At 36.6% G+C, this 23,444-nt stretch overlaps 1 protein-coding gene across 1 annotated transcript in view; it reads right to left on the reverse strand.

Moving 5' to 3' along the window:
• LOC120524246 (putative defense protein 3) overlaps nt 1–4,782 on the reverse strand; it is a 44,746-nt gene extending 39,964 nt beyond the window's left edge. Inside the window, exon 1 of the mRNA XM_039746102.1 lies at nt 4,426–4,782. Within this exon, the coding sequence (XP_039602036.1) occupies nt 4,426–4,624 (199 nt within the window). The 5' untranslated portion in view covers nt 4,625–4,782. The remainder of the gene's footprint in view (nt 1–4,425) is intronic.
• Nucleotides 4,783–23,444: the final 18,662 nt, after the last annotated feature.

Consider the following 23,444-nt stretch of genomic DNA (forward strand, 5'->3'; position numbering starts at 1 on the left):
CATTTACCCACCTATTTATCTTAAAACCATCTGCTGATTTAAAAATAAATGCACTTTGGATGTGGAGGCTGGTGTTAAATATCATTGACTCACTTCTCTAAAACGTGCAGAATCATCTGTTTTTATATTCTGATTTCTCTGGATTGAGTGGGCCATTCACTTCTACTCTTTTGCCTACTGTTTTCTCTGTTCCGCCTATCTCTGTCTTTTCTGGCATAACACTCATCTCACTGAAGTCAAATAATGGAAGGGACAAAGGAAATACAGTAAAAGAAGTCAGACCAAAAGCTTTACTCCAGCACTGTGCTTTGTGACTAAACTTCTTCTTCTTCTTCTTCTTTTGGCTGCTCCCATTAGGGGTTGCCACAGCGGATCATCTTGTTCCATATCTTCCTGTACTCTACATCTTGCTCTGTCACACCAATCACCTACATGTCCTCTCTCACCACATCCATAAATCCAAACCTGTCCATCTTGAGCTGACCCTCTAATGTACTCATTTCTAATCCTATCCATCCTCGTCACACCCAATGCAAACCTTATCTGCTGAAAACACATTATTTTAACATGGCCTTCTCATAACTTCACTGTAATTTAATCCTGATACTCTGTATATCCAATTCATTATAATAACTATTCATGGTGGCTCTAAAATCTGCACTAACCCCTACTCTCTCTTCTGTTTCTTTTTCCGGTTGTGCCACCACCATCTACTCAAAGCACTGTGATGTTCCAACAGTGGTGGATTAAAAGCCAGAAGTCTGCATGACCATCATCATCAAGAGTGTCCGTGAGAACCCTAAATACAAAGAGGACTATTTAATTTATGTTAGGTAGAATGCCCAGAGGGGACTGGGTGGTCTCGTGGCCTGGAACCCCTGCAGATTTAATTTTTTTCTCCAGCCGTCTGGAGTTTTTTTTCTGTCCTCCCTGGCCATCGAACCTTACTCTTTTTCTATGTTAACTAATGTTGTCTTATTTTAATCTCTTATTTTGTCTTTTATTTTTCTTCATTATGTAAAGCACTTTGAGCTACTTTTTTTGTATGAAAATGTGCTATTTAAATAAATGTTGTTGTTGTTATCATCTTTAACTCTGCCACCTCCAGCTCTGTCTCCTGCTTTCTGGTCAGTGTCACCGTCTCCAACCTATATAACATAGCTGGTCTCACTACCGTCCTGTAGACCTTCCCTTAAACTCTTGCTGATATCCGTCTGTCACAAATTACTTCTGACAATCTTCTCCATCCATTCCACCCTGCCTGCACTCTCTTTTTCACCTCTCTTCCACAATCCCCATTACTTTGCACTGTTGATCCCAAGTATTTAAACTCATCCACCTTTGCCAACTCTACTCCTTGCATCCTCACCATTCCACTGACCTCCTTCTCAACCTGCTCCCTACTCTTGCTACAGATCACATTATCATCAAAAAACATCATAGTCCACAGGGAAGCCTGTCTAATGTCATCTGTCACCACTTCCCTTGTATATATCCTGTACAACTTATACATACTTCTCTGCCACTCTCGAGTTCCTCATACAATACCACAACTCCTTTCAAGACACCCTGTCATATGCTTTCTTTAGCTCTACAAAGACACAATGCATCTCCTTCTGGCCTTCTCTATACTTCTCCATCAACACCCTTAGAGTAAACATTGCATCAGTGGTGTTCTTTTCTAGCACAAAACCATACTGCTACTCACTATTCATCACCTCCCTTCTTAACCTAGCTTCCACTACTCTTTCCCATAACTTCATGCTGTGGCTCATCAATTTTATCCACCTGTAGTTACTATAGTCCTGCACATCCCCCTTATTCTTAAATATCGGCACCAGTACACTTCTTCTCCACTCCTCAAGTGTTCTCTCACTTTCCAAGATTCCATTAAACAATCTGGTTTAAAAACTCTTCTGCCATCTCTCCTAAACATCCCCATTCTTCAACAGGTATGTCATCTGGACCAACTGTCTTTCCATTCTTCATCCTCTTCATAGCTTCCTTACTTCCTCCTTGCTAATCCGTTGCACTTCCTGATTCAATATCTCCACATCATCTAACCTTCTCTGTCTCTCTCATTCTCTTCGTTCATCTGCCTCTCAAAGTACTTTTTCCATCTGCCCAACACACTCTCCTTGCTCGTGAGTACATTTCCATCTTTATCCTTTATCACCTTAACCTGTTGCACATCTTTTCCAGCTCAGTCCCTCTGTTTAGCCAATCGGTACAGGTCCTTTGCTTCCTCCTTAGTGTTCAAACTCTCATACAACTCATCATACTCCTTTTTGTTTATGATTTTTTTTAATGGTTTTCTTTCTGGTTTCTGCAAACATTAATCAAATCAAATATACCCACTATGCCACCTGGCACTAACTAGCATAACATAGGTAAATCTTGTTATTGTACCAACTTTAGCTGCTTTTTATAGCTAAGATCATTCCAAGATGCTTTTTTAAAATATGGAGCATTGGCAGCGTAAGTGATTTCATCAGGGTCACATGGTCAGTCCTCAGTAGCTGGTGATGATTGACCCTATAGTCACCTAAGTATTACATGTCCCTAATAGATTGGCAATAGATTAAGATAGCAATATCCAGTGTCCACAGTGAGCATGGAGACTCATTGAATAATTTTATCTTTTTATAACTGTATTTGTATAACTATCATTACAAGTGCAGAGTTCTAATTCAATTCAGTTCAGATCAATAAACTTTAATTTGTTTTCATAATAACTTATTGTAGTGTATTTTATTTTATTTTGCTGAAACATAAAAAATACAGCACTGCAATTCACCTTGAAAGGAGTAACAGTTTCACATAAATGAATGATAAAAAAGAAGCAATATAAGGCAAATCTGGAATGGACAAACTAGTAATAGAAAAAAATATAAAATAAATCCATTAACAATTAATATGTCTACAGCCTATCATGCATAGCAATATTTCCTCTCCATCAAGAGTAATCTAATCATTTTAATCTAAACTAATTTACTGTATCCATTTCAGGTTAGTTGTTCTAGCAGCATTGGGTGTAGTTCAGGAACTAACTGGTGAGGACCCAAGCCATTGTAGTTCAATAGCAAGTACCCACATTCACAAGGGAACTATGTAGAGTTAGAAATTTAAGTTTCTTTAGGATATGGGAGAAAACAAGAACAGATAGAGTAATAACCTGCACAGAGAACATATAAACTCAACACGGTCTCTGGACTTGTGTAACAGCAGCACTAAACACTCAGGTACCATAGCACCCAGTCAAAAAGGAGTGTGACAAAATTAAAAATAATAATAATAATTGTGGCCTCCATCTCAGAATGTAATTTTTTGTTTTGGCATATTCTTGCATGCTATCATTTATTTATTTTCTAACCCAATTATCCAGTTCAAAGTGACTGGGAGGTGGTGCCTCTATTCTACCAACTTTAGGTTCAAATGCTGTACAGGACACCTAACTATCACAGGACACACTATCACTGAGACTTTCCAATAAACCTAAAAGACATGTTTTTGGGATGTGAAAAAAAATACTAATATCAGAAGAAAATTTCACAAGAAGAGCTTGCAAACTCCACACGGTGCTTCGGCTTGGAGTCAAACCCTGCAGTCTGAAGTTGTGAGGTAGAAATACACCACGACACTACCTAATAATAAACAATCCCTTGTTTTATAAATGAAAATGTAAAACAATTAATGACAAATATAATGGGATTGGCTGCAGCAGACCCCTGTGACTTTATGTTAGGATATAGTGGGTTGGACAATGACTGACTCACATAAAAGGCTCACACATATTGTCCCTTCCAGGGTTGATTTCTGCATCGTGCTTGATACAGTCAACCCTGTGTTTGAAAAATCAGCGTCAGGAAATGGATTTATGTATTACTAGTCCAATGTTAACAAGACACGGATAACTTAATGAAACATTTTTGCAAAATGTTTCTTTTTGTATTGCTTTATTTCCTCCGTGTTCACTGTAAATCATTTTGTGTTAGTCTGTGTTGAATGCAATAATTATTCTACATATCTATCGACACACACACGTCTATGTAATATTGCTTCTTATCGTGAGTGAACCAGTTTTATACACTGTAAAAACCATCACTGAAAATAACACACTATTTACTTAATAAATCACTTTTGGTGATGGCATGCGTTTTATTCCAAAATAAAGTGCAAAGTAATAAGGGATGCCGCTTTTCTAAAGTGTCGCCCCTTCTAATGCACGATAAACAAGACCGGATTGCCTTATATTTAATATCGCTTGATTGTCTTCCACTGAGTTCACATTGGGATAAGACTTTAACCCTAGGAAACGTAATAGTACTAAACTTTCTTGTATTCTCTCATGTTCACGATACAGTTGCAAAGTAGTTATAGGAAATACATTTTTTTCTAACAAATTCTAAGAAATACTTAACACACCTGAGACAGCCTGCCCCGGTTTGTAGGCATTTACGGTGAAGTTCACCGTGTAGATCGATGTGTTGTTTGAAGGAGAGGCAGGTGGATGCGAAGGCAACATTGAAGAGCAAACGCCAGTAGGAGCTCCGCTGGGATAAGACTGCACTCTGGTCACGACGAAAAGAGACACTACTAGGGAAACAACTTTTCCATATGCCATTCTGTAGCAGCTCGTACTTGAAATGAAGGATCAGAAGGACTACAAAGGATAGAAAAGGCGCTTGTTTGGGGCGGGGAAAGTGGTGCCCTCCTGACTTACAGTAGGACACGGAGCCAATTAGCATCACAGTACGGCGCTCTAAGGAAAATGCTAATTATCTATCATTCGAGGAGGTGCCGTGCTATAAACTAGGAAAATCTAAATACAAATGAACTTGGTGTTTGAATGTGTTTATTCTAGACAAGATCGCGGGCAGCTGGGGACAAATGATATTGGTAAATGACGCGGAGTAACAGAATTGAACGGCGTCACCATCACATCATATAAAATAACACTTGTACAATGTATAATGCTTGTACGTTTTTAGTAATTTTGCCACATTTGAAATGTGTCCATTTAATAACTTCATTCTAGCAGATATTACTTTATGTCTCTCAGACATCGCTGAAGTAGCCCATCTCTTTTCTATAATGGCCATATGGTGTCACTATAGTGTCTTTCACTACGCTCAAACGAAGAGCGAGGATTGAATCCTACAATCAACATGGATGATATTTCAGCATGCTGCTCATATTACAGGGGGTTGTGTGTAATCACAGGTATGGAATAATCCATGTAATTTTCTGCGAACCTGTTTCCAGCTCTGAACAGGCAGTTATTTCATCCAAGATGTAAGAAGGGGAAAGGTTTTCACATGCCTGACGCAGATAACAAAAAGAGGTGGTTGGGTATTCAAAAGACTTTTTTTTTTTATTGTTTAATAAATAGCGTGTGTAATAGCAAGAGAGAAAGTAGGATGTATGCTTGGATAAATAAAAATAGTCAGTGTTCTTTATTGGTGCATGGTCACAGTCTGTCTTTATCCACCTGTGATTTTATGATGACAAAAAAGAGGAATCATATTCTGTTCTATTCTGTTTAGTTCCAAAGATTTCATTTCTGTCCCCATACACTATTAAGCCTTATATGCTAATATCTATCTATCTATCTATCTATCTATCTATCTATCTATCTATCTATCTATCTATCTATCTATCTATCTATCTAATCCTGTTATATTTACGTGTGTAATATGTGATATGGGCGATGGAATATTTAAAAGCGATTATGCCACAGTATATCAAACTAGCTGTTTGAAAATTGAGTGTAGAGTTGGAGGAGATGTATGGAAGGAGTTTAAAATGTTATTATATTCTATGAAACTGTTTTAGAGTTGTGTCTGGAAGCTTAGGAGATGTGTAGGTTTGGGGAAATGTTTGAACTTGGACAGAAAGAAGTTGTGTATTTTGTAAACTGAATTATTAAGATGTTTTTTTTCGTATAACAAATGATAACGTCATGCAAATTATTATTATTTTTTTTTTGCAATTTAATTTGTTATTTGATTCATTAAATATATTTTTAGAATATACTTATCAATCTGTCTGCCTCTATGGAGATGATACAACTCCTGCAAACACTGGAGATGATACAACTCCTGCATGGAGAATGTAAGAGTCAATCTTAATGTAATTGCTTAATTTCAATAACAGAATATCAGTTTCTTATAGTTACTTAGAATATGGTCATTTACCCCCCAGTAAGTGAATATAATATAGAACTTTCTTAGCTGTATCTGTATACAGAATGTTAATTAAGCTATTTAAGAAATAGTCATATAGGCTTACTAGCTGAATACCCGTGCTTCGCTACAGGATAGCAACAGGAAAATGTGTTCTAAAATATACAGAGTGACAGTATAAGTCCTGTAAAGGTCATAAGACAAGATATAGCACATAAACGAAATAAAATAGATTACTAATTATTTCTCGTTTACTCAAATATAAGCTGTTTTAATATAGAAGACTTCAACAGTGATGATCAAAACTTGTTTTGGACTAAAGCCCCAGTGATCCCATCACCACTCATGGTATTATTTAGTAACCAGACCTCATAAGTTTTAAGTGCTAAATTTATTTGTTAATAAAAATAGATGAAGGTGAATGTTATAATATGAATTATATTAAAAATAGATTTTCGAGGGGTTTTTAAGATCATAAAAAAATTACGAATCCTATAAGCAATCTAACAATGTCAACCCGCATCTGAGCGGGCATAGAGGCGGTGCCGTGCACAAGGTATAGGCCAGCTAGGAGAACAGGCACGCGCCGTCACCACTCATCCGCACCACTTTGTCAATACAAACACTTTCTTCCTCAGTCATAGTTTTCCGGGTTTATTTAAAGACGTATTAACTTAATAGAAGAATTCGTGAAGAAAGTATGAAAAAGAATAAAATAAAAAAAAAATATATGAAAATCAAAATCCTCAAAAAAATTGCTTTAATATACCTTGGAATAACTTAAACTAAATCATTTTAAAAAGATAAATAAATGGCAATTATAAACGCTTTGTGGAAAATCAAAAATATCAAAACAAAACTTGTACTCTTCAGAAAAATGAAAGTATTTTTAATTTACTTTAAAGAAATTTATTTTAGAAAGAAATGGAGTGAATTGGTCTAAAAAACTATAAGAAATTTCGCGCTTGGACCAGGAAATTTTAAAAACCGTTTCTTAGCGAGCACCTATGGGCCAAGGGTAGGGTTGCCAGTCGTCCCTTACATACGGGACATGCCCCATATTTGATAATTGTGTCCCCTTTCCCGTAATGACCTTCCAGGCACACCTAAATGTCCCGTATTTAGTTCATTTTCAAATTTCGTAATACAAATATATTTTAATACCTTCTTGCGGTATTTAGTTGCGCTGCTGCCTCGCAGTTAGGAGACCCGGGTTCACTTCCCGGGTCCTCCCTGCGTGGAGTTTGCATGTTCTCCCCGTGTCTGCGTGGGTTTCCTCCGGGCGCTCCGGTTTCCTCCCACAATCCAAAGAAATGTGGGTGTGTTTGTGTGTGTCCTGCGGTGGGTTGGCACCCTGCCCGGGATTGGTTCCTGCCTTGTGCCCTGTGTTGGCTGGGTTTGGCTCCAGCAGACCCCCGTGACCCTATTCGGATTCAGCGGGTTGGAAAATGGATGGATGGATGGTATTTAGTTCCAATTTTATAATGAATAATGCTTTCTTTTCACAGATTCTCTTAATGAAAATAACCCAAATGTAACGAGGAAAGCAGTGTTTGCTATGGTTGGCTGAGGACAGCGACACTGTTACCGTTTTGCTCTCCAGCCGCACTGCTGTGCCGTTCTGTATCAGCATAGCAACAGTGTCAGCTAAGTGTGTTGTTACTGCTTGCCACGGCCCAATTTTTTTCTTACTGACTGTGTTAAATAATAATAATATTTATCTGTTGTCTGTATTAAATAGATATTTTCAAATTATTTCATTTTTAGGGCGGCACGATGGCGCAGTGGTAGCGCTGCTGCCTCGCAGTGGATTCGCTTCCCGGGTCCTCTCTGCGTGGAGTTTGCATGTTCTCCCCGTGTCTGTGTGGGTTTCTTCCGGGTGCTCCGGTTTCCTCCCACAGTCCAAAGAAATGCAGTTTAGGTGCATTGGCAATCCTAAATTGTCCTTGGTGTATGTGTGTCCCCTGCGGTGGGCTGGCACCCCTCCCAGGGTTTGTTCCTGCCTTGCGCCCTGTGCTGGCTGGGACTGGCCCCTGTGACCCTGTGTTGGGATATAGCGGGTTGGAAAATGTCTGACTGATGATTTCACTTTTACAAAATTTTTTTTAGCTTGTGTTAAATAATTTTCAAATGATTTTACTTTTGTTTTCCTCATAACCTATTAAAATCCTTGCTTTATGTTTTTAACTTATGTCTCTACTTTTATATAATATAATGTTCTGGGTGTGTAGGGAGCATGTACTGTATAAATGTAGTAATATATATAGAGATAGATCGATAGATCGATAGATCGATAGATCGATAGATAGATAGATAGAGAGATAGATAGATAGATAGATAGATAGATACTATATATATATATATATATATATAGAGAGAGAGAGAGAGAGAGAGAGAGAGAGAGAGAGATAGATAGATAGAGAGAGAGAGAGAGAGATTTTAAGAGTGTCCGTATTTCTAATTTTCTAATCTGGCAATTCTAGACAAGTGGAACCTACATTTCAAATTTCAAGTCCCAAGTCCTCATGGTTCTGGAAATTTCGTGATGAGTGAGTCAATGGTATTTGGCTTTTATATATACAGATTATGGACTGTTAGGTTATTGTGCAAATAGCAGACTGGCATACAGTTTTCTGGCAGTTTTTATATAAACTTTTGAAAGTACAACTGTATGACCAAACTTGGTTAAAAAAGAAACAAGATAATTGATCCTTAAGCAGCACTTTCTTTAAACAAGAACATTTCTTTTCTTTAACATCAAATATTTCTCTAATTTTTGTGTGAATTGCTTTGCTTTAAAATTTTACTAAAACCTTTAAAACAAAGATTTTTGGTCTGTGGAATTATTTGAAAACAAATCAATTAGCACCGGAACTGTTCTATGAAGCAAACTAAAAGTTGCAGAACTTTGGTAATTTGGGACAAACGTAGCTATAGATTACTTTCTATAACAAACATATACAGAAAAAAAAAAAAATGACAGGGGATTATTTTGCATGTAACAATTAATGATCATTCTTTTTAAAAAAAATTGGGGTTCCAATACTGTCTTTTTTATTATCAAAAAGAAACAGGTTTTCATAATTTTATATACTGCAGTGGACTGATTCCACTATTCCTTTTTCTTTGTGTGTTGCTTAGGAAACATGGAGATTGTTTTTTCAGAAATAATTTTTGGGGAGAGGTAGACATCTCTAGGAAAATAAATAGAAATGTCTTCTTGGTTACTTTTTGCTGGGTCACGTTAACTAAGCCTGTTTTGGCACAATGTGTTCTGATGTCAATAAATATATTTCCAAGAGAGTCACTCAGAAATCTTGTAGGTCTAAATAGAAATGAATAATTTTCATAAGCAGTAGTAGGCCAATCATAAATGTTGTCACCATATGGGATGCCAGCTTTTCAATGCTTCCCAAACCTCACTTTTAGGCAATGGCTAACAACTACTAATATTTTACAATTTTTACATTAAAACATTACTTTTATCTCTTTTATGTTTGGGCACACTGCTGCAACATGTTTGCATTTTATCTGATTTTTTTTGGGTTCATTCCTTTAAAATTCATGCTCTGATGTTTTTATTCATGTATACAAGGGTTGGCTTGGATGGGATTGTATGAATGTCTGATTTTATTATTTTATAATCATTTGTAATCTGGAAAGCACTTTGTGCTTGAAATGTTCTATATAAATAAGTTAATAGAATCCATCAGATATTATGAGTTTTAGCATGCTTACCCATTTGTGAGAGTAAAAAAACTTTTATGGAGTGAGGAAAGGGTAGGAGCTCTCAGGATCATTTGATAATCGACAGGATTCTGATGAGCCCCTGAAGCTGATGAGCACAAATTATACAGCAAAAACTGCCATATGCTGCCATGTTCTCCTGTTTCACTACAAACCGTTGTCTGATGCCTACCATGTCATAGGCTTTGGCCAACAACATTTATTATAGCACATTTTCATACAAATGATGTAGCTCAAAGTGCTTAACAAGATGAAGAAAGAAATAAGAAAAAATATAAAAATAAAATTAGGCAGTACTAATTAACAAAGAATAAAATGAGGATAGAGGGCTAGAGAAAAAAAAATGGCCTGTGAATGAAACTTCTCCACACTGTAGGTTGTGAAGAACATGCTGTGGCACCTTGAGGCTTTTATACTTGTATCAGTAGAGATTGAAATTCTTGTTGAACTTGACACTGACAATAGAATTGACAAGGTTACAGAGAGCAGTGAATTCTTGTACCACTTGCTGATTTTTTAGGTAAGGATAATACTGTCTATGGCTTTTTTAATTTTTGTACATTTATGGTGTGGCCTGAATTTTTATCAGCTGTCCAACACAGCATTGAAGTAAAACATCGAACTTCCCTTTTCCAAGAGGAAATGAGAGAGAGGCACCTGCTTGAACTACTGCTATTTTTTGTGCTTATTTACAACTTGTTGTTCAATTGCTTGAATCAAATTCTTAACCTGAAACAAACTCCTTTCAGTTTAGACTTACAGTGGAAAAGAAAATCAAGTTTATGTGATGGTATATTAAAAATAATACTTTGTGCAGTTTGAATATTAGCTTTATCAGTTGATGCACTCAGGTTTATAAGCCAGCTTGTAATAGACATCTATGGTTCTTTCTTGCTTTATTTATTACATAAAATTCTCAAAGCTTGCTATTTGTTTATTTATTTATTTACCTTTTTTAATTATACTCTATTTCAAACACAAATGCTCTGTATTACAACAGTGTAGATGGTTATTAGGTAATGGTATCCAGTTCAAATCACTACAGCTATGAGGCTGTCCATTACAAGTCTTTTTACTTGATGGTAATCATAAAATAGTTTAAGTGTTTAGTATAATTATATGAGCAAAAAAAATTAAATGGAAGCTAAAGTATAAATATATAACAAATTATTTTTTATTACGTCTGTGTTTCAAAACCAGATATTCATAATACAGAAAGATAGAAAAAATGGGTATAATAAATATAACATAAGGTAAAAGCAAAATCTAAATGATACACCTAGGCACTTTCAAAAGACACCTGTGTACAGTGTTAGAGAATGCCGAAACTGGACCCCACTCTTCGATATGGCTACCCTTTGACTTTATCAGATGGATGACCATGGAGAAGGCACCAGATGGAATGAGGGATCTTGGAGAACCCTTAGAAGCACTGATGCTTATTGGCCTTTTAAATATACATTTTTGAAGCCACAAAATTTGCTGATGGCTCACCAAAAATGAATAGTAACAGGGAACTCAAAAAGGAAATTAGCATATGGCTCTAAGACATCCAACAGACCCTTAATACTAACCCATCAGGGTTAGCTGATATGACCTATCACTATATCTGTCCAAAGATATCTTTTATCTTTTAAGTACAGTTCAAACAAGAAAGCACCATGATACATATGTAAGTTTATCACAAATAATGTACTGTTTTTGTTTATTTATTTATTTAGTTTCCATTATTTCAGTTTTATCCCAATTTTTCATGGGCACCACCATTTTGTATTTGTGTACATTCAGTCAAAGGGTGGAAATGTGACAGGCTTAAAGATAAGTGAACAGAAAAAAACCCAGGAGATTACTAATCAAATTGGGAAAACCAAAATACTAAACTAAACCTTTGTCAAGAAAACAGATCGTGAGCCAGAACAGTAATTCACAAAAGTGCATGTAAAATGCAAATGTTGGCGTCTTTTCTTTTAATGCGTTCATCTGTCCTTTAAATATAATTGTAGATTCTATTTGTGTTTGTATTTCATTGCATTTTAGTGAATATTGTCTGTTATTTCATTATTTTATACTGTTGCATTATGTTGAGTGTGTATTTTCAGTTCTGTGCCTTGTCCTCTTTATGTTGGGGTTAAAGGGGCAGGACCAATTAAGGCCCTGAGAATCTTGTGAAAGCTTCAGTAATAATTCAGTTTTTTCCATTTATTTCTCCTTTTAAATTTTGGATTTTGACCTATTTTGGGATTCTGTAAAATTTTTTTTTTATTATTTTCACATTATTGAGCTCTGCTTTGGACTTTGCCTCCTGTAATTGCTTGAGGGTTGGGGTTTTCTGTCTCGGCCTCATTAATGCCTTGAGGCCTAATTTTTGCATATGAGTGTTTTTTTTGTTTTGTGAGCTGGGCACATCATAATAGAGCAATCAGAATCTTGGAAATCTAGGAAGTGCATAACACTGACCCTTAAAATTGTGATGATGAAATGTGTGTGTACTTCTTGTCATCCAAGTATTGCAATGCAGTAGCAACCATAAGCAAATTGACTACATAATCGCAGCAATCACAGAAAACAAAATGACTTTGCAGGAAAACAAAAACAAGATATGACAATATTTTAACTAAAGCAAATCTAAAAATAAATGTCAAAATTAAAGTTCAAACTATAAAAAATGTAAACGAGAACAAAACACATAGAATAGAGATAAGAGTAAGGTAAGAATAACTTTAAATGATAAATACGATTTAAATACATGGTGATATTTTGTGTTCCTAGTCTGGTTATCAAAATTGTGTGTATGGTTGATATAATGCTATGTAGTTGCAAGTCATGTGATGGAGAAGGCTTTTTTTCTTCAGATTGGGGCATGTGAACATGTCATTCCACCAGGCAAACTTGTGTAAGAAACTTGTGTAAGAAAGTCCAGTTGGGTAGCAGATCCTTCTCTTCCTTGATCTTAGTCACCAAGAGGGCACTCTTTCATTGCAACTGACATCTAGTTCTTTCCTACCTACTGGATTCTGTCAATACTGGTGTGTTCTAATATACATTTTTTATTTTGCTTAATATTGTTTGTATTTGATACTGCTTCTTCTTCTTCTTTTTCTTTTGGCTGTTCCCGTTAGGGGTTGCCACAGCGGATCATCTTCTTCCATATCTTTCTGTCCTCTGAATCTTGTTCTGTTACAACCATCACCTGCTTGTCCTCTCTCGCCACATCCATAAACCTTCTCTTAGACCTTCCACTTTTCCTCTTCCCTGTCAGCTCTATCCTTATCATCCTTCTCCCAATATACTCAGCATCTCTCCTCTGCACATATCCAAACCAACACAATCTTGCCTCTCTGATTTTGTCTCCCAATCGTCCAACTTGAACTGACCCTCTAATGCTCTAATCCTATCCATTCTCGTCACACCCAATGCAAATCTTAGCATCTTTAACTCTGCCACCTCCAGCTCTGTCTCCTGCTTTCTGGTCAGTACCACCGTCTCTAACCCATATAACATAGCTGGTCTCAGTACCGTCCTGTAGACCTTCCCTTTCACTCTTACTGATATTCGTCTGTCACAAATCACTCCTGACACTGTTCTCCATCCATTCCACCCTGCCTGCACTCTCTTTTTCACCTCTCTTCCACAATCCCCATTACTCTGTAATGTTGATCCCAAGTATTTAAACTCATCCACCTTCGCCAACTCTACTCCTTGCATCTTCACCATTCCACTGACCTTCCTCTCATTTACATATATGTATTTTGTCTTGTTCCTACTGAACTTCAATCCTCTCCTCTCTAGAGCATATCTCCACCTCTCCAGGGTCTCCTCAACCTGCTCCCTACTACCGCTACAGATCATAATGTCATCAGCAAACATCATAATCCACGGGACACCTGTCTAATCTCATCTGTCAACCTGTGCATCCCCATTGCAAATAAGATTGAAAATAAGATCCTTGATGTAATCCCACCTCCACCTTGAATGCATCTGTCACTCCTACCACAGATCTCACCACGGTCACACTTCCCTTGTACATATCCTGTACAACTCTTACATACTTGTCTGCCACTCCCGACTTCCTCATACAATACCATAACTCCTCTTGAGGCACCCTGTCATATGCTTTCTCCAGGTCCACATAGAAGCAATGCAACTCCTTCTGGCCTTCTCCATACTTCTAAATCAAAACCCTCAGAGCAAACATTACTTCTGTGGTGCTCTTTCTTGACATGAAACCATACTGCTGCTCACTAATCATCACCTCCCTTCTTAATCTAGCTTCTGCTACCCTGTCCTGTAACTTCATGCTGTGGCTCATTAATTTTATCTCCCTGTAGTTACTGCAGTCCTGCACATCCCCCTTATTCTTAAATATCAGAACCAGTACACTTCTCCTCCACTCTTCAGGCATCCTCTCACTTTCCAAGATTCCATTAAACAATCTGTTTAAAAACTCCACTTCCATCTCTGCTAAACACATCCATGCTTCCACAGGTATGTCATCTGGACCAACGGCCCTTCCATTTTACATCCTCTTCATAGCTGTCCTTACTTCCTCTTTGCAAATCCATTACATTTCCTGATTCACTATCCCCACATAATCCAACCTCTTTTCTCTCTTGTTGTCTTCATTCATCAGCCTCTCAAAGTACTCTTTCCATCTGCTCAACACACTCCTGTTTTGTGAGTACGTTTCCATCTTTATCCTTTATTACCCTAACCTGCTGCACATCTTTCCCAACTCGGTCTCCCTGTCTAGCCAATCGGTACAGGTCCTTTTCCCCCTCCTTAGTGTCCAACCTCTCATACAATTCATCATATGCCTTTTCTTTAGCCTTCGCCACCTCTCTCTTCACCTTGTGCCTTATCTCCTTGTACTCTTGTCTACTTTCTGACTATCCCACTTCTTCTTTGCCATCCTCTTCCTCTGTATACTCTCCTGTACTTCCCCATTCCACCACCAGGTTTCCTTTTCCTCCTTCCTCTGTCCAGATGTCACGCCAAGCACCCTTCTTGCTGTCACCCTTACTACATCTGCTGTAGTGTCCCAACTGTCTGGTAATTCTTCACTACCATCCAGTGCCTGTCTCACCTTCTCCCTAAACTCAGCCTTGCAGTCTTCCTTTTTCAACTTCCACCATTTGATCCTTGGTTCTGCCCTCACTCCCTTCCTCTTCTTAATCTCCAGCGTCATCCTAAAGACCACCATCCTATGCTGCTTAACTACACTTTCCCCTGCCACCACTTTGCAGTCTTCAATCTCCTTCAGATTGACTCTTCTGCATAGGATGTAATCTACCTGTGTGCATCTTCCTCCACTCTTGTACGTAACCCTATGTTCCTCCCTCTTCTTAAAATACATATTCACCAGAGCCATGCCCATCCTTTTGGCAAAATCCACTATCCTCTGACCTTCTTCATACCTCTCCTTTACACCATACTTACCCATCACCTCCTCGTCTGCTTTGTTCCCTTCACCAACATGTCCATTAAATCCTCTCCAATCACCACTTTCTGTCCCTTGGGTACACTGTTCATCACTTCATCCAACTCACTCCAAAAATCTTCTTTCTCATCCACTGCACACCCAGCTTGTGGGGCATATGCACTAACAACAGTCATCATCGCACCTCCAATTTCCAGCTTCATAATCATTACTCTGTCTGACACTCTTTTCACCTCCAAAACACTCTTGACATACTGTTCCTTCAGAATAACCCCTATTCCATTTCTCCTCCTATCAACACCACGATATAACAATTTCAATCCACCTCCGATCCAACTAGCCTTGCTCCCATTCCATTTAGTCTCTTGCATGCACGATATATCAACCTTCCTTCTCTCCATCATATCTACTAACTCTCTCCCCTTACCAGTCATACTGCCAACATTCAAAGTTCCTACCCTCAGTTCCACTCTCTTTACCTTCCTCCTTTCCTTCTGCCTTTGGACACATCTCCCCCCTCTTCTTCTCCTTCTTATTCTTCTTCTTCGGCCAACAGTAGCCAAATTTCTGCCAGCACCCTGTTGGCCTACAGTACTAGTGGTGGTCATTGTTAACCCGGGGCTCAACCAATCCTGTATTGAAATTTGGATTGTTGTCCGCATATTGATTTGGCAAACTTTTACACTGGATGCCCTTTCTGACGTAACCCTGCCCATTTATCTGGGCTTGAGACCGGCAAGAAGAAACACACTGGTTTGTGCATCCCATAGCTGGGTTGTAGTTGATACTGCTGTATTGTACTAAAAAATATAGTGCGATAGAACATACTGTTAATAAAACTGCTTGAGTCCTTAATATGTGGTGCTCTGAACCTATTCAGAGAGCTATATAACAATCCATTGAATTAAACTCAATGTCTACCTCAGAGCAATTGAGGAAATAAAATCCAATTGAAAAGAAATAAACATGCTGGTTATGTCAGTCACACTGGAGGAAGTGGTACTACAAAACTTCCTTATCTTATTTTGGGGTAAATATTGGAATTTAAATGACTTAGAATTTACAGTTACAGTGAAACCAACAATGAAGTTAATAGGTCAACAACTGTTTTATTGCTTATACCTTTAAAGAACAGATAAAAGAATAAATTATATGACAGGAATGGGTGAATAACTGCCAAAACTGTCATAGCAGGGGGGAGTTTGTGACATGATATATGTCACCCTTATCTTGTACTATGTCAGTCACAAAAGCACAGGTTTTTTATCCTCTACTAACCAGCCTGAATATTTTCATGACATAGGATGATAGAGAGCAACTACTAAAATTTTAACAGCAGCAGAGCAGAAAATGTGCCTTTCTTTCAGGAATGAAATGGAAATTTTTTTTTTTCAAAGACTGTGATTTGTTCTGAAAGCCAGATGGTTAAACCGTAATAGAAGTTGTACAAGGACTGCAAAAGATCGGTCACCAGAATAATATTATATAGCCTGAACCAAAATACTATCATAAAAACCGAGTCAAAACAGCTGAGCTATGAGCTGAAAACCAGAGTGTCACAATTAGGATCATCAAACTGCAATTGTTCATTAGTCAAATTCGTGTCTCGGACAAAGGACTACTGTTAGTGTGCTGAAATCTGTTAGCGAGTATTCATGAAATGACTCAAGAAGCTGATTACTTGCAGCAGGACACTGTCCACTAGCAACCTATTTCCCACACATAGAGGCTTCTTAACACACTTAAATGATTAAGTTAAACAAAAAAACAAAAAAAATGAAACCCTTATTCCACCAAAGAAATAGAATTTAAAATGTATATGAAATTAAAGCCCAAACTGGGATTTTAAAACATAAAAATCTTATAAACTAAAAAAAACAAACAAATTCGGACGGAAAATGAAAATCTCACAAACCAAAAGGGGTTTCCAACTCATAACATCTTACTTTGAATGTGGATTGATTGTGCTATGTTCAAATAGGATTTTAGAAGAATCCTATCAGAAAGAGATAGTCATTGCTTTTAGTAAAGGTCTGAATACCAAAACTGCAAGATTATTCAATGAAGCTGGAGGGCTAAATTCAAGAGAAACGTAATAGAAGAAAAACTAAAGTCAAAATCAGGATTTTTTCCTAAATTATTTGCTTGTTAGTTGATTGAACACAATTCTCTCACAAGGTTTTACCTTTAATTTTCTAAATATCATACTTTTATTTGGGCAGTCATCTTATATATCATGGCCACAGTGATGTCTTGTGTAACTTGATAATGTACGTCATATGCCTAGCGACCAAATACTATCATAGCAACCAGACATACAAATGGTTGGACCCATGAAATCTAGAGACACAAAAGGGCGACTACAATGGCATGAAATGGCAGCACCCATGAAACAGAAAAAAAATTGTAATGCAATGTTTTTACCAAAATAATGTTAGAAAATTTCATAATTGAAAGTTTCTTGTATTTTGTAACCACAAGGGGGTACTAAAGAGCCCCAAACTGCAATCACAGTACTGTCCAACACGATTCTGGGTTTAAATAAGAGATATTTATTTATACAATGTACCCTTACAATAATCACCCATCAACAACATACAATTCAATTGTTTTTCCTTCCTTCCTTCCTACTTCCTTCATTCCTTCCATCCTTCCTTCCTCCAAAAGTGTTGCCTGCTGTGTTTCCTGCTGCCTCCAGACTCTTGACTCTCCTATTTGTGGCGGTTGGCTTCTTTTCAAACAAAATACAGGACTGCTTCCAGTGTCACTGCCTTGGCAGTCAGGAGCACTTCTGTCCTTCTCCGACAGCGACCCCTGGTAGTACCCAAAGACACTGACAGGGTTGCATTTCCGCACTTCAATTCCCACCAGCCCTGTGGGTGTCCTGATTGGGATCAGCCTCAAGGAACACTGCCACCTTCTGTTCCAGGAATCCATGTTGTACTAGTCTATCCATTAAAGACTGGTCCCAGCTGGGATAAAAATTATAGGGTGTTCTTACTGGGTTGTGTCTTCATTGCAGTGGTACTTCCATTAAGGCATCCAGTCGAGGCAAGAGATTAGTTTTCATCCTGGCCGGGATGCCTTTCTTACTTCTCAGTCACTTACAATTTATACATATTAATTTAGTCCAAAGTTTTGCATATTTTATTGCTTATTTTGTTTATTATAAATACTTAACATTTTAATTTTGTTATGATATTTGGGAATGATTTATGGCATCATCCATGTATTTTACCATTTGCTTTGTCAATTGCCGGCCATTTGGGAGTGGCCAGTATTTAAGATGGTGGTGCAGTATTCACAATGCCCACAACTCAGTTAAAAAAATGCTCTTAGACTGGTAGTGAACGTTTCACTTTCTTTCTTTTGACTGATTATTTAGCTTATATTTTAGTTTTGATAATCCATTTATTTTTTACTTTACTTCCTGGTGTTTTAACCTTTATCCTGTTCCTTGACCACAATACTGCTAACACCTTAAAACATTTTGTCTCCTGGTCTATCATTTCAACCTTTTCTCTGGTATTGCAAATGTTAGTGGAACAGTATAAGTAGGCGTTTCAGAAAAGCATATTTTCTACATTCATTCCTGCATATAATAGCTAAAAAAGAGATCACAAAAACAAATAACAATGAGAAGAAAAAAAAAGTTTGTTTAATCTCCTTTATTAGAATTATTTTGGATTGGCTCAGCAGCTTGCATATTCCAGTATCTAATGTATCAGATATTACAGAGGGCAGTTTATTGTAGTGCTTTTTTTGTTGCCTGGTTATAACGATGGCAGTCATTCAGCACATTGATGTTCTTTTGAGATTCAACAACCAGTACAACAATTTCATTTCTGAATCCACTTTTATTAGTACAGAGTCTCATTTGCAAGACAAGATCCAGCCTTTGAAGTAATTCCTGCCATATGACATAATCTCACATATTCAACCTCACACTCATATTTGGACAATATAGTCATTAATTCAAATAACATGCCTATCTTGAAAATGTAGGAATAAACAGAAATACTATGAAAAAACCCATGCAGATATATGGAAAACACATATATGGAAGTCACAAAGAGTGACTAAGATAGGGTTTGATCCTAAGAATGTACTGCTGTAACGCAGCAGACATAAACACTCTATTAACATGTCACCAAAATTATTTAATAAACTTAAGGTATATTGTGGGCTCTAATCAATTCAGAGTACAAAAAAAACTAATTTCCACTGATAAAATGACATAAATTATTAAGCATTTTTATTTTATTTCTTAATTGATGATGCCTCAGAATGTGAACTTACACAATCATAAATACCATTACAATATAAATATTATGTGAAGACAACATAAAGATTTGTAATGTATGTTTTAAAGAAAGCTGTCACAAGTAAGCCTCAAAGTTGGGCTCACGTATAATTACATAGGTAGTACAGGTTACCATTAAATATTACATTTTTAAATCAAATGGGTTAACTATATCATTACACCACACATGACTAACAACAGGTCAAGTCACAATCGGGGTGAGGCCTTACCATGTCCCTCCTCTAAAATTCAAGATAGTATCCTGTTACCTTGCACACGTATAATGGAATGAATAGTTTTGAAATACTTTGGAGGGGTTGAGGCTAAGAGGAAAGCCAATGGAGACATTGAGGTGAGGTAAGATGAAATGAAAAGAATGGGTCTCAGCATATGGAGAGTGGAGGATAAAGATTTGGGTGGCAACACACTAAGGTGGGTGTTATGACCGAAATGCCATTAAAAATTCATTATGCATATAGTCTTTGAACAACATAATTTAATTTTGAACCATTATTTGGTTACTTTTATTTGCTAAAAAAATATTGTTATTATATAAATTATAATATATTATATAAATTTGTTATTTATATTCTTTATATATTGCCGTTTATTGCAATACCATTATTTATTTTTACAGATGCAACAAATTTGGGACTCCGGTTGTCAAGATGCAACTCCCGATTGCTAGAAGACACAGTACTGGTGTTGTGACATCATTGGCATAACTCTTTATGAGCCAATGCCACAGATGTAGAATCGGATATACTAAAGATTACTGTGCATGTTATTATAGTGAATACTAGTTTTGTACTGATTGTCAACTTAAATTTGACTTTGATTTTTAGTTATTGTTTAGGCTTTGGTGACTTTTCTTTATTATTGAGTTTCTGGTGTTCTGATTAAGACTTGCAGTTCACCTGCATATTATATTCTAGTTTGCTCAGTTTGTGGTGGTAATCCCAGAAAATGACCATTAGACCAGTGATGAGGATGATGATGAGTAATAATTAAATACATTGTTGAGGAATAAAAACTCATATATGAAAAAAATATAAATTCTTTTCTAAATTAATTGAATGTATAAATTCAGGCACTGTCAATCTCTTGTCATTATACAGAAATTATATAACCAATATAATACTGATGCTGTACAAATAGCTGTCACCTGTCTATACAATGCTCCAGTGAGCAGAAAAACTAATGGATACAGTGCAACACATGCCTTACTTTCATTTACAATAATCATCAAGCTGGGAAGATCTGTAGATACTCTATAATTTACTATTGCCTAGTCTATATTTTAAAAAGGGCATCATAAACAAAAGCCAGACCAGAACTTCAAACATTTCAGTACCAAAGAGCAGACCTTACTCTTGCAGAACTATGACCTACACATGTCCAAACATGGACTTAAAAGTCAGAAATATCAGAGAAAGAGAGAAATAAAAAAAAAAAAACTCCTGCTCAAGAAATATTTTCTGAAGGATTCTGAAGGGATTAAACGAAATGAAAAGCCAAGAGCGAAAAAAAAAACAAACAAAAAAACGACAAACCCAAAAGCAAAAAATCTAAAGAATCAATAACCCGAAACAGATAAACAGTACCTTAACTTGAGAGCAAAGGGTAAAAACCAGATAACCCAACATTAGAAGTAAAACAATTGAAAAAAATAGGAACAAACCTCAATGGTGAAGCAGCAATTTGATGTGCTTAAATTGCACTGGAGAGGTTCCCCAGCAGCAGCAACAGGTGGCCCCGTCCCCCTTGGCTCAACTTGGAGAATATAAGTAACATAATTTAAAGGACTAGACACAACAAAGCTATCCTGAAATATCAAGACAAAATAATTAACAAATAAAATATTTATCAATACATAAATCAGGAAACAGAAACAACATTAATACTATTTACAAAAGTATTCATAAAAAATGATAAAAATAGTAAACAAAAAGAAAAGGCATGTGAGCCAGGGATACTACCCTGGCTGAACCATAATACTAGAGATACTGTATGCCTCCCCGATTTATCATTACTATTTTTAAAATACAATTCAAACATGCTAATCTAGTTTGAAGCTAGCTGGGCCTAAGCTCTTCATGGAAGCATCAGATACATGCCAGGGCACCCACATGCACTCATCCACAACTGGACTAATTTAGAGTTGCAAAGTAAACTAATATAAACATCTTTATGATCTGAGATAAATGTAAGTTTAAATTCTACACAGTGACAGATTAGAATTCGAAAGTAGGAATTTTGTGTTGTGAATTATCAATTGCAAATCATTCTACCACCTTCCTGTTTGATCATTAATATCATCTTCTACTATTTATATTTTTTTATTTAAGGGTCATGGGAATTGGGAGTCTATATGGAGTATATATTTGCAAGTCAGGAACCAATAATGCCTAGAAGACCATTCACTCACACTCAGTCTTTCATTCATACTGAGACATTTTGAAGTCACCAAACAACCTAATCAGAAAATTTTTGGGGTTCGGTATACACAGAAAAACCCACTTGGAAATGTGAAGTGTGTGCCAACTCCATGGAGGCAGCAGCTGTGCTTGACATTTCAACCAATTCACCAAGAGTGATGAGGAACCAAACATTTCATGCAAGAGAAAATAAGGCTCTTGTGCAGGGTTGTATAATATCATTCAGCCATGGGTGTACTTGGAGTTGGTAATATTTGTGAATGTAACATAGCTGATATTTTCTATTAATAGTATTTATCTTTCTCAAACCAAATAAATGTGACTCAGGGTCCTGACAGCACTGGGCAAGGAAGCAGCCTTGGGCAGGATGCCAGTCCATTTTGGGATATTATCATTATAATTTGATAATTTTTACTACTTTTTCTTTTTCAATATCATTTTGATTTTAAACATGATGTTCATTGCCCAATTACTATGAAAACTGGAATGAGTGAAATAAGCTAAATACCAATAAAGTTGAAATAACATACACATATGAATGTACACTATTATATGACACAACAACAGACTGTCTAAAACCCACTTGTCCTGAAGAAGAAATTTTTTGAACTGCAGGCTGATTATATTAGGTTTAAATTATTTTGCTCAATCAAACCAGGATGAACTTAAGCTACAGGATTTTAATTACAGGCATTGCAAGCCTACTTTCTTCCTGCATTGTACTAATAACTGGTTTACAGCTTGATGGTGGAGGGAAAAGAAGGCAAGTGCACACCACAGAACCTACTTCAATTAGTTTATAATCTAGGAATGAATGGACACTGCATCACTAGAAATTGCAAAATTAGTTTATAGTTTAAGAAAGGAAGAAATACAGAAGTAATTAAAAGATCAAAAACTTGATCATAATCATTCATTTTAAGGACAAGATAGCCAATTAACTGTGTATAATGTCACATGTCCCAGAATTCCATGTGTGCATTTTATATAAATATGGCTTCCCAAAGGACCAAAGAGACAACAACAGAACGGCAGTGATAGAGGAAACAATGTCAGAGATTGCAACATGCTTAACAATGTACAGTAGATCACAGTATGTTGAAGAACATGATTTATTAATAACACCAACTCTTAAATCAAAAGCCTCCTAGGACAACATCCACACCTTGACATTTCTGATTTTCAGTAAGCTTTACAAAGACTGTTTATATCCAGACTTCGCCATCTATTTTATTTTCTATTATATTCTTTCCTATTTTGTATTGTTATGCATTATTAAACACTACACTGCTTTTATATTTTCTATACTTTGTCTTTTATCTTTAATTATTCAA

The sequence above is a fragment of the Polypterus senegalus genome, chromosome 2 (assembly GCF_016835505.1).
Source record: "Polypterus senegalus isolate Bchr_013 chromosome 2, ASM1683550v1, whole genome shotgun sequence".
Taxonomy (NCBI): domain Eukaryota; kingdom Metazoa; phylum Chordata; class Cladistia; order Polypteriformes; family Polypteridae; genus Polypterus; species Polypterus senegalus.